The sequence below is a fragment of the Trachurus trachurus genome (genome assembly GCF_905171665.1).
Source record: "Trachurus trachurus genome assembly, chromosome: 8".
Lineage (NCBI taxonomy): Eukaryota > Metazoa > Chordata > Actinopteri > Carangiformes > Carangidae > Trachurus > Trachurus trachurus.
Window position 1 is genome coordinate 31,370,158 of NC_139905.1, and position 12,392 is coordinate 31,382,549.

At 41.6% G+C, this 12,392-nt stretch overlaps 1 protein-coding gene across 1 annotated transcript in view; it reads left to right on the plus strand.

Moving 5' to 3' along the window:
- csnk1da (casein kinase 1, delta a) overlaps positions 1-11,935 on the plus strand; it is a 30,800-nt gene extending 18,865 nt beyond the window's left edge. The window contains exons 7-9 of the mRNA XM_083978092.1: positions 640-808; positions 2,288-2,397; positions 9,317-11,935. Of these exons, the coding sequence (XP_083834218.1) occupies positions 640-808; positions 2,288-2,397; positions 9,317-9,367 (330 nt within the window). The 3' untranslated portion in view covers positions 9,368-11,935. The remainder of the gene's footprint in view (positions 1-639; positions 809-2,287; positions 2,398-9,316) is intronic.
- The last annotated feature ends 457 nt before the right edge of the window (positions 11,936-12,392 follow it).

The window sequence follows — 12,392 nt, forward strand, 5'->3', positions numbered from 1 at the left end:
TCCATGCTGCTCGTATGTAATGTCCGTGTTGTATTGAAGCCCCGAAATGCAAAATTGTGCCGAAAAAAATTAAATAAGTCTATATTTCAAGCTTGATTGTAGCGGAAGCTTCTGGAAGCTTCTCGAAGGGACCCTGGTTCGTCCAAATTTGACGAACCGGGAAGAGGAGCTTCCGCTACAAACAAGCTTGAAATATAGACTTTTTTTTTTTTTTTCGGGACAATTTCGCATTTCGGGGCTTCAATACAAGACGGACATTACATACGAGCAGCATGGAGGTACTTGGATGTTTTTTGGTGTGTCTTTTTGTTACGAAGACAGTTGGTATCCATTTGCAACCGTTATATGGACATGCACTGCTACGCCGGCCGAGACCCCCTGTAACTCAGAAGCCACGGATAACTCTGAAATTTCAATTTTGGGTGAACTATCCCTTTAACTCTTCATACGACAGAATGATCTTTCTGCTGAATGCAGCGTGCCACCTCCCTGTCTCCACTTTGCTCCCAGTGTTGACTTTGTTTGTTGCCTTGATAAGATTAGTTTCAGAGGACATTGAGTTATCAGGAAATATCTGTAACATGTATTTACTTGTGGATTTACGTTGTGTGTGTGTGTGTGTGTTTGCGTGTGCTTCAGGGTGCCAACAGGGCTGTGGAGGACGCCGAGCGGGAGCGTCGGGAGCGGGAGGAGCGGCTGAGGCACAGCAGGAACCCCGCAGCCAGGGGCATGGCCTCGGCCTCGGGAAGAGCCAGGGCAGCTCAGGACGTGGCAGCCCCCTCCCCGCTAAACCCTGCCTCACACACAGGTCAGAACACACACACACACACACACAAACCCTGCCTCACACACAGGTCAGAACACACACACGTAGAGTAATTATTATAGTAACTATAGTAATTGTACGAAACACACATATTTCCTTATGTCTGAAGGGAATGGTCTGAGGCATCTGCAGCTCCTGTCACTAGGAGATTGCCCTTGGCCATTTTGGAAAGACCCGGGCATAGGGATGTCCCATATTGGAATTTTTGCAGATATCCGATACACCGATGCAATCAAACACTTTGGACACTTAACGTCCAAAGCCGATAACAACCAATACCGATATGCAGGCTGTTCTTCCTCCAAAGCTAATTCATAACATATCACTCTCTTCTCTGCTGTCAGGAGAAGAGAGTGGTTTGACGAAAATAAATAATCTTTGAATCTTTCCAAAACTAAGTTTATGATCTTTGGCAATCAAAGAAAGAAGAAAAAGGTTTCAAGATCCATAGATGGAGTAGAAATTGAAAATGTTACAGAATTTCGTTTTTTAGGTGTGATTATAGATGAAAGGTTGACATGGAAAGCTCATATAGCTCATATAAAAAATAAAGTATCGAAAAATATTTTTGTTTTGAATAAGGTAAAATTTGTATTGAATTGTAATGTAATGTAATGAAACTACTGTATTCTCTTATTTTGCCTTATTTTTGCTACTGTGTGGAAGTTTGGGGCCATACATACTGTACAGGCATAAGACCACTGATTATGTTACAAAAAAAGGCAGTAAGAATCATTCATAATGCAGGATACAGAGAACATACTAACATATTGTTTATTAAATCAGGAATACTGAAATCCAAAGACTTAGTAGAAACACAAACACTGGCTGTAATGTATAAAGCAAAAAATAGAATATTGCCAGAAAGTATACAACAATTGTTTGTTCTTAGATCAGAGGATGAAGAAGAAAGGAGGAAGTTTCATTTAAACACCCGTTTGCTCGGACAACTTTGAAACAGATGTGTATCTCTGTAGCTGGAGTCAAACTATGGAACTCTCAAAGTAATGAATTTGTATCACATATCCCTGAAACTACAAGTAACAGGCAAACAGCCAATCATTTAGCAGCTGTGTAGTTCGGTTGCAGCACCATCGCCATGTGTTTGTTTACAACAGAACAGCGTGTAGTGAGAACACATGGACTATTATTGTGCGTCTGAAGCAGCTGATACTTAATTTGCTACGATATCCAGGCTTTACCTTATCAGCTTTTTGTTATGGACAGATATGAATGATATGGACAGATAAAAAATGAAGATGTACAGCCTCTTGTGCTACTTGACTTCTGCTGAAAAAGCATTTCGTACAGCCCCGTGACCGTTTCCTCCTTCCTCTCTTCTGTCCAGCTGTTCCTCTCCACATATGTCTGGGTTTATTCTATATGTGAAAGCAAAACCAAACCACACTCTCTGCATTTCTATCCTCTAATAATCAGCTTTCATGCTCTCTGCTCTGTCAGGTATGGAGAAAGAGAGGAAAGTGAGTATGCGGCTTCATCGTGGAGCACCTGTCAACATCTCCTCCTCAGACCTGACAGGACGCCAGGACTCCCGCATGTCCACCTCACAGGTAACACACACACACACACACACACACACACACACACACACACACCTACCTCATTATTCTTTGGTAAATAGATAAGCTACAGACTTCTTTACTAATCCCCAAAGGGAAATTCAAAGTAGTTCTTATTATTTACCTGTGTATAGCAGTATAAGTAATCTAGGACTGTCTCTATAAGGCACACCGTCCTCAGCAGATAAAAGAATAAAGGGACAATAAAAGCAATAAATGTTAGGAGGTAAATGACGAGTGTTCAGTTGCCAAATAAGATTGACGCAGCTCAAAAAAAAGGAAGTGTATATTACAACAGAACACGCAGTGTGTATCAGCGCTAACACATCCTCCTCAGACGGCGTTTCAGGTTGAAACATTTCCTCTTTTTTTTTTTACTCAAAACTAAGGTTTGTTCCCCTTTTTTCCATTTTACAGTCCACAGTGAATCAGTGACAGGAAGCAGCCAATAAGAGCTGTAACGTCTGAACCAGAGTTAATATAGTTCACTAAAACTAAGACTAAAACTAGCCATGAAAAAATAATTTAGTAAACTGAAATAAAAATAAAAATGACAGTTTTTCCCAAAACGAGAACTAAATAAAAATGAACAATGCAAAACTAACTAAAACCAAACTAAATGTCAGATAACATCAGCTTAGTTGTAGTTTTCTTATGGCGCATTTCCACTAGCACGGTTCGGCTCGGTACGGCACGGCTCGGCGCGCTATTGCGTGTTTCCACTAGCACGCAGTACCTGCAACCGGGTACATTTTTGGTATCACCTCAGCCCTGGTTCCAAGCGAGCCGAAGCGTTACTAAAACGTGACGTCAGCCGACTGCCTTCCACTGATTGGCCGATGAGTGTCGTCACTGGAAGCGACGACCGACAACAGAAATGTTCCTGCTGAAGCCTGTTATTACCAGATAATTTCTAATATTGAGACTGGCTCTGTTATTACGTGACTTTATTAAGTTTTAATATTTTTTCATGCGAGAAAGTAACTGTTTAGATCCCCATGTGCGGTTAGTTTATCCAAACGACGGCTGTTTAGAAGTTTGCCCCGATGTTTTTCGAGTGTGAAGCTCCAGGTCCGAGCAGCGACCGCGACATCATAGAGGCAGCAGCCCGGCTCCTGACGTGCTCCGCCGGCCAGCCTACCACCCAGTGGCGTATCCAGGATATTTTTACTGGGGTGGCCAAGATGGGACACAAAGCTAGTGTGGGGTGGCCATGGCATAACAAAACTATTGTGATATACGCAGCCGACCGCGGTTCAAATCTTGGCTGGAGGTTCTTTACTGCATGTCACATTACCTCTCTCTCGCCCATGATTTCCTGTCTCATAAATGTCAAGAAGAAAGGTTTACTGGTAAAAAAAAAAACCTTTTAAAAAACAGTATTTTTTTCACAGTTCTTGGTACTCTCTGGTTGTTTTAACATGTCGGTTTTTAATCAGTAATTGTTCAGGATAGGGTACGGCTTTTCTAAGAGCCTTGTAGTGGATAAAAGTCCTCACCTCTTCACAATTTGTATCAGGGTAGCAAAATTCACCTGCTCTTAACTCATCCTATAGAATAACATTCATCAGTCATTAGCTCATTATCTGTATTACCTGTATTGTTACCTGTGTGTTCTTTACTAATTGAAGCCCTATCTAGTGATTAAATAAACACAGCAATCTAGGCAACAGAAGAAACCCAAAAACTCAAATTAAAGCTTAATATTTAAAGATAGGCCTCATTAAAAAGTGTAGGCCTATCTGTAAGCAAAAGATAAACTATGCTTGTAAGAAAAAACTGAAATTGCTCTTAACATGCTTGGTTTATGTTATTATTTATCTTACATCTAAATTTGTTGGAGATACTGGAATTTGATTTTTTGGTTTGTTTTTTGCCAGCACACGTGTGTTTTTGTTTAATCACAAGATGCTGCCTAAATTAGTAAAGCAAACGTAGGTAACAATACAGGTGACACAGATGGTGGCCAGATGGCTAGGGATGAGCAAGTAGCTACACCATTGTCTCTTCAACCATATAAAAATTATCTGTATGCAGCCTATGGAGTGGGTGGGACTTTAACCTGTAATTGTAAGCCTAAAACTGGAAGAAGTTGCTATTATTATTATTATTATTAGAAAACTATAGTATTTACAGAAAAGCATCAGCACTGAGCTTCAGATTTTTGATCACAAGTAAACAATTTACAGAACAAGTAAAATCAAGCTTCAGTGCAATATTATGTATAGCTAGTAAATGTACAAACATGACAGAAAATTACAGCATGACATTTAAAACATTAAATGCCATGCTCTAATGCAAGAATGAAAACTAAAGTTAAGTAGCCTAGTGGGGGCCAGAGATGTTCACAAGTCTTTTTTTTTTTTTTTACCAAATCCAAGTCAAGTCTCAATTCTCTAAAAAATAAAAATCTCCTGTCTCCTCTGGTTGTAATGACGCTTCTATCATCTGCTGCTTTCCGGTCTACTAAGAATAGGTACTGCACAGCTATATAGTCTAGTCCTATTTCACAGCAAACATATTAACAGGAGGACTTAGCCTAGGCTACAGTAGCCTGATGTGTGTCAGTTATGCAGCAGCTCGTCCCCGACCCCGTGACGGAAGGTCTGACCACAAACGGACGTTAACTTGTGCCTCACTGGTGTCGCTGGTTCACAGTCACCTGTCTGTCACTCACCTGCAGCTGACTGCGCAGTCAGAGGATCTGCTGTTCCTCTCTCTTTAGCCTGGTGTTTGACTGCACTCTGTATAAAGTGTGTTAATTTCAACACTGTACAATTAGCGCGATATAGCGCATTTACCGTTTATTAGCGGTCAAGCGCGACCTATGCGCCCGTATGTGTGTGTGTGTGTGTGTGACAGAGAGAGAGAGAGAGAGAGAGAGAGAGAGAGAGAGAGAGAGAGAGAGAGAGAGAGAGAGAGAGAGAGAGAGAGAGAGAGAGAGAGAGAGAGAGAGAGAGAGAGAGAGAGAGAGAGAGAGAGAGAGAGAGAGAGAGAGAGAGAGAGAGAGAGAGAGAGAGAGAGAGAGAGAGAGAGGAGCGAGGCACAGCTACAGTGACTGTGTGTAGAGGAGTGTGTGACAGCGTTCCTCTTGTTTCTTGTGTTGACGAACTTAACCAACAACTACCTATCAAATTTGGGGTGGCCACAGGGGTGGCCAATGAGTTTTCAGGGGTGGCCAGTGCCACCCCAGGCCACCCCCCAGAATCGCCATTGCTACCACCGTCACCCCGAGGAGAACAGACCGCTAATTAACTTCCCCAATGGCTTTTAGAGGTTTACCACCGGCTGGTTAAACTCTTAAATGTTGGTCTCATTGATGAAATCTAACAATTGTGGCTGTAGCAGAAGTTTGTTTGTGGTTAGACAGAAGAGCAGCACTGCCTTGGGGTCTGTACGCACAGAAAACACCACATTTACATCAATAAATAAATGTTTTACAATGAACCAGGCCGATCTCAGAGCTGGTAGACTCTCCGGTAAGGCATATTGAACGGTTAAATGCCGTTAACGGGACGAGAGCAGTCAAAACGGCGGTTTAAAGCTAGCTACAGCGAGGGTAGGTTCACTTCCTGTTTTCAAAGTAAAAGCACCAATTCTATCGTAATGGCTTTCCTTATGATAAAAGGCAACGGGTATTTTATTTTGTGAAAATAACCGGAAGTGCGTTGCTCACTACGGCTAGCTTTAGTAACGCCGACTTCGTTGAAACAAAATTGTAAACAGCTGGTATTTTGTCAGATTTTCAACACGTTGGGGATCTAAACGACTACTTTCTCGCCTGAAAATGTTTCAAATGTTGCTAAAGTTATATATTTACAGAGTTTAGAGCGTTGCTCGGCGACGTGTAAATGACGTCACGGCGGTACTAGTGGAACTCAGTTGTAATGGAAACACAACCAAACCGAGCCGAGCCGTGCCGTGCCGAGCCGTGCCGAGCCGTGCTAGTGGAAATGCGCCATTAGAGATGCTAAAGTTGCAGGAAGAAAACGGCACAGCTCAATATGGGACAACCCACCGGTAGATAAGTGTGAATGGCACGTGATGAGGACTGATTATGGGATGCAACTAAAAGGGAAAAATCCCACAAATTTGGAAGTTCATCTTCAAAGGTCTGACAGAGGCTTTCTCCTAAAACCTGAAAAACTAAGACTCCTCAATAAAAAATAGTCAATTCCTCAAAATAAAAACTAAACTAAAAGTGCTTTATCACTTGTTGAACTAACTGAAACTAAACTGAAATTAAAGAAGTAAACTGAAAAACGAATGAAAACTTTAAAACTATAATAACCTTGTTCTGAACTCATACAGAATGATCCCACACACACAGTGGTCAAACACGGTGTCTCAGTGGGTTAAATGCTTCTCCTTCTGTCACACTGACTTTTCCCTGTGGCAGGCCTGTAGCTGTGTCTGTAGCTGTGTCTGGCTGTAGCTGTAGCTGTAGCTGTAGCTGGCTATAGCTGTAGCTGTAGCTGGCTATAGCTGTAGCTGGCTGTTTGTGCGTTCAGAGGAGGGGTGTGTTGTCCAGGACCGTCCTGTAGCACAAACGTTCCCCCATGAGGTGAAGAGTGGAACAGCACAGTCCACACTAAAAATGAAAAACTGGTCACGTCCACTGAAGTCAGTGATCAGGGATGTGATTTTACATTTAAATAAATTCAGGAGGAATAATTGTTTGGATCTTATAGTTATTTTATTATTATTATTTTATTTTTTTAATTTTATTTCACAAAAATCAAAGTCATTAATACAAATCTATAGTTATAAACACATAAATATGGTCATGGTATACAAAATGATACCAAAACGGAAGGACAATAAAAACAACAAACAACGAAACGAAAAACAGTAGCAACAACATTAACAACAACAAAAACACAACAAAGGTAAAAATTGTGTATAGCAAAAAAAAAAGATCTAATAGTTAATTAGATAAAAGTCATTAATTTAAAATATCTAACGACAGGAAGTTGATCTTTGAAGGCATCCTCACTGAACCACAGTGGCCTGTGTTTGTCTGTGCGATCTCTGCTCATGAATAATGCAGATCCTGCTGAATAATTAATCATCATTATCATTTTCATGTATTAATATGCAGGACTGTGAATACTTCTGTTAAACCTAGCACTGTTGTTGTCTGTAAAACAAACCACTGAGTCTGTTTAATTCTTAACAAGCCTTAATGAGAATACATGATGAACCTGATGTGATGATAACAGTGTTAAAACCACTGAAACACAGTGTTAAAACTGACTGTAACATAGCCTAATGGTTTTTATTTATAACCTCTCAACTGTGTAAAACACATTTTATATATTTAAATAATTAATTCAAATCAGACACAGCACCTCGCCCCCTGGTCACATGTCATCAGTTAAACAGTCATTAACAGAAGATTTAACACCAGAGGATCCGTTACTCCTGCTGTTTCCCTTCCTAGTATGTCCTATTTTTTATTTTCTTAGTTAGACTTCTTTCAATTCTTTCTCTAACAAATGAGATATTTCTTTATAGTATTCCGAGTTGCCAATTTGGATATCAACACTGTTGTGCAGTGGATTTAGAAAGTTTATTCAGTTAGAAAAACTGAAAAAAAGAAGGCTTTAATCCCATTATATGAATTTAAGGTTTTAAAATCTCCTCTGTTCTCTTTGATGTGATGTCAGTGTTGTGTAGTAAAGTAGGATTAGCTTCAGCCTTTCTTTTGGATCAAACATTTTCATTTGAAGCAGTGGTGCACATAAAGTACAGCCATTCAGCTTCAGATTTTACAATAACATATAGACAAAGCTCAGTACGGACGCAAAGAAAGAAAATAAAAAGGGTGGGGTGGGGTGGGGTGGCGGGGAAGAGACCGCCTCACCCAACCCCATCCCCCAACCCCCAAACCCCCAAACCCCAAACCCCACCCGCCCAGCACCACTTGCAATTCTTAAGTTTGTATTCAATTTGTATATTTTCGGAAAAAGAACTAAATGGTGACCAAATCCTGAAGAATTGTTCCAGTTTTTTTTAAAAGGGATACGACAACATTTTTTTTCATGTCTTGCCTACCATCCTTTCGACTGTGTGTGCAGTAACAAGGGAGATACGGGCAGAGCTGGCGCACCGCTACTTAGCTTAGCTGAAACGCTGGAAGTGCATAGGTAGTGTTAGCCTGCCTCCTACCCGAGCCGAAATCAGCAGTCAGAAGCTCATTTCATTTTAGCTCTAAACTCTGTAAATATATCACTTTATCAACATTTCAAACATTTTTAGGTGAGAAAGTAGCCGTTTAGATCAGCATTGTGTCGTTAATTTATCTAAATACCTAGCTGTTTACAATTTTGTTCGGACGAATTCGGCGCTACTCAAGCTAGCCGTTGTGACCAACGCACTTCCGGTTACTTTCACAAAATAAAACACCCGTTGCCCTTTACATACAGAAAACCATGACGATAGAATTTGTGCTTTTACTTTGAAATAGGAAGCTAACCTACCCTCGATGTAGCTAGCTTGAACCAAAATAAACCGTCTTTGCTTGAACCCTTCGTTTTGACCGATCAAGACGCCTTACCGGAGAGTTTTGTCAGCTCTGAGACCACGATCGGCCCGCCGGTTTCCGTTTAGAGTTGAAGAGTTTCTCTGATGACTTTAGGTGGAGGCAGGCTAACACTACCTATGCACTTCCAGCGTTTGAGCTAAGCTAATTAGCGGTGCGCCAGCTCTGCCCGTATCTCCCTTGTTACTGCACGCACAGTCGAAAGGATGGTGTCTATCTGCTTGTCGTGGACTCGGGAGTGAGGCAAGACACACACAAAAAAATGTTGGCGTATCCCTTTAAAACATCTGATTCTCACTGTGAGTGTGTATTGATTGTTGATGACATCATCACTGAGTGCCATCCTGTGTCCTCTGTCGTCCCCAGGCTCTGTCCCGGGTCACACCCAGTGGCCTCCAGTCTGCAGCTCCACGGTGAAAAGTCCCATCAGCCCATGCACCATGGAGGCCTCAACATGCAGCACACACACAAATACACACACATATACACACACACACACACATATACACATGCATACACCGGACTCTTGATTGATGCTGAGGATGACTGACCCAACGCGCAGGAGTCTGGCTGCGCTCTTGTTCACACGACGGAGGAAGAGTCGCACAACCAGGAGTGTGTTTGTGTGTGAGAGAGAGAGAGAGAGAGAGAGAGAGAGACGGGCGGGTGGAGCACAGTCTGGTTGCCTTAACCACCTCGGCCAAGTAGCAGCCACAGCCTTCCTCCTCCTCCTCCTCCTCCTCCCCCCATGGAAGACGTGGACACACTCCCCCTCCTCCTCACTGTTGATGAAGCCATGGACTCACTTTTCTCCAGCATCATGTTTTTTATTATGTTTTTTTTTTTTTTTTTTACTTTGGTTTTACTTGTTTTTATCCTCAGCATTACCCTTCCTCTCTCACCAGCTCCACTGGTTTGAAAAAGGAGAAAGACGAGTCTCTTAGTAGTTTGAAAATAGCGTGCAGGACTTTATTTTTCAAATTCTCACATCAAGACGACGCATGATCCATCGCGGCAGTGTTAACAGACAGTGCCTAAGCTCTATTTTCTGTCCTGAAAGACTCTTTAAATACCACAAGTCAACTTTTTTTTCTTTTTTTCTTTTCTTTTAAGGTGTTTGCGGTTTAGATTTAAAGGCGGGGAAACCCCCCCCAATGTTTTTAAAACGGGACAGGAAAGGTCCTATTAATTGTCGGAGCTGGTCCCGCGGTATGAGTGTGTTTGTCCTCAGGTGCATCGGAACCAGGATGTCGTAGTGAATCTTAAAAACAAGACGGGGGGAGAAGCTGTGAACGGCCAGAGACGTCCGGGACGTTTATGTTTTTTTTGTTTTTTTTTGTGCATAGTGACCGTGGTTTTTCGTGTGTGTTTGCGTGGTTCTGTCTTAGGCTTATACAGGCTCAAAGGGGGGGGGGTATGTGTGTGTTGTCTTTTTCCCAGTGTAACAATAACTACGCTGCAATTTTCCAGCTTTACAACTGTAGGACGGAGCATAACATTTTGTTAATTGTTCGATTTGCATGATTGTTTTTGGAGAAAACGCGTCTTATAGGAAAACACGACGGAACGGCTCCGCGGCCAGTTTGTTCAGGATCGTCCCCCGATTCGTTCCTCTAGCCTCATCCCGAGCTGAGTGTCGTCACATCCAGTACGTGCCATTACACAATGTTTTACCACATGGTTGCACAGTGCACAACTGAACTACAACAACTCCAGAAAAAATAATAATAACACAAGTCCACATGAAAGGCACACTCCTTCTGAATCACTCCTCCACCTGTGAAAGCAAATGTATAAAGTCTCCTGGTGCTCTGGAAGCCGCTTTCACTTCAGACTGTGCCCAGTTGCATCATGGTCTTTGTAGGGTTCAGTGTTTCTGCAGCTTGATCGTATTAGGAGGATTGTATCTCTGTCTTGGTTGCCTCTTTTTTTTCACTGAATCTGTTGTTGCGAGCCCCTCTAAGTCATCAGAGACAATATTTAACAGTTGAAAAGATGCTCTCCTGAGTTGAGCTTCACACCGTCAGCAGCAAACTAACGATTCTGGAGCTCAGCAAATCCAGCTCATGTCCCGGCCTCCTTTTAAGTCTTTGTTTTAACAGAATAAACAGCGGAAATGTCATTATTAGCTGTAACTGGCACCACCTTTTTTGAAAAAAAAAAAAACACACATAAGTTAGTAAGGAGTTGGAGCCACCACCAGTGCTGTCATGTCTCAGTTTTTAGACATTTGCCAGAAAGATCCAATGTACAAAATGTAGAAATCGCACCGGAATCAGCTCCACGTCGTTAGAAGAGATCTGAGAAGCCAGGTAGATGATGTGTCGGTGTGTGCTTTAAAAGGGGTTGGGGGGTGGGGGGGGGGGTGGAGGTGAAGTCAGGAAGGCCAACTGAAACCCTGCAGGTTTTTGAAGTAGCTGGTAGACTGGTTCCAAAGTGTCGTAGGCCGTTATCTGTAGTTGAAGCGGGGGAAGGGGGGGGGGGGGGTTGTAGTGCTAAGTTGTACATGTTTGTTCTGTTGTGTATAGGATGTGCCTCCTCTGATCACCGTGGTGACGACGGGCGTACAGAGGGCCTCTGGGATGCTTCACTCCGTTAGGGTTTTCTGCTGAGGCAGCTTTTTGAAAATAAACTTCACCTGTGGGCTTGAAAAACCAACCAAAAAGGAAAAAAAAAAAAAAAAAAAAATTATATCGATGAACGTATTTGTCTCACTGATGATGGCTATGATAACTGCAAGTACACTTTACATGGGATACTAGTTTACTTTTTCTTCTCAGTCTGCTTTACTCAGTTATTTCTTACGTACGTCACCACCTGTGCAATTTGCTTTTAACTGTGCAGTGGAGGCGGTTGCTCATGTCCCACATTGCATCTCTTTTCACTGTGGATTCATGGGAAATCTTTGTCTTTCCACTCCCACCTTATGACTTTTGCTCCTCACTTGTAATACCACTGTATTTGTGTATTTTAAAATTGTGTAAATAAATTAATAAGTACTTGTATTTGTCGATTTTATTGACTCGGGTGAAAGGAAATTGTGGCGTTGCTTTGGATTTGTTTGTGTGATGGGGATTTTATCCTATGACTCAACTCACTTTAACATTTTCATAAATCAAAACTGTTTTTTTTACTCAATTCATAATTTAAATCTGAGTTCAGTTCATGGAATATATATATTTTTTTGTAGTTTAGGATTTAGACATTAAAGGTCCATATTTGTCAAGGTTTATTGGCAAAATCTGAATATATACTACCAATGAATATATTTGTATAAGTGTATAATCGCTATAATGCCATGTTTGTGCGGAATCCAGCCAACCAGAGAGCACGTTTCAATAGTTTCACGTTCATAAATAAAATAAACAATAGAATTAGTTAATGGATAAATAATAGAATCAGAATGCTAGATGTCACTGTTTTCCCCTCATTTTACACACTG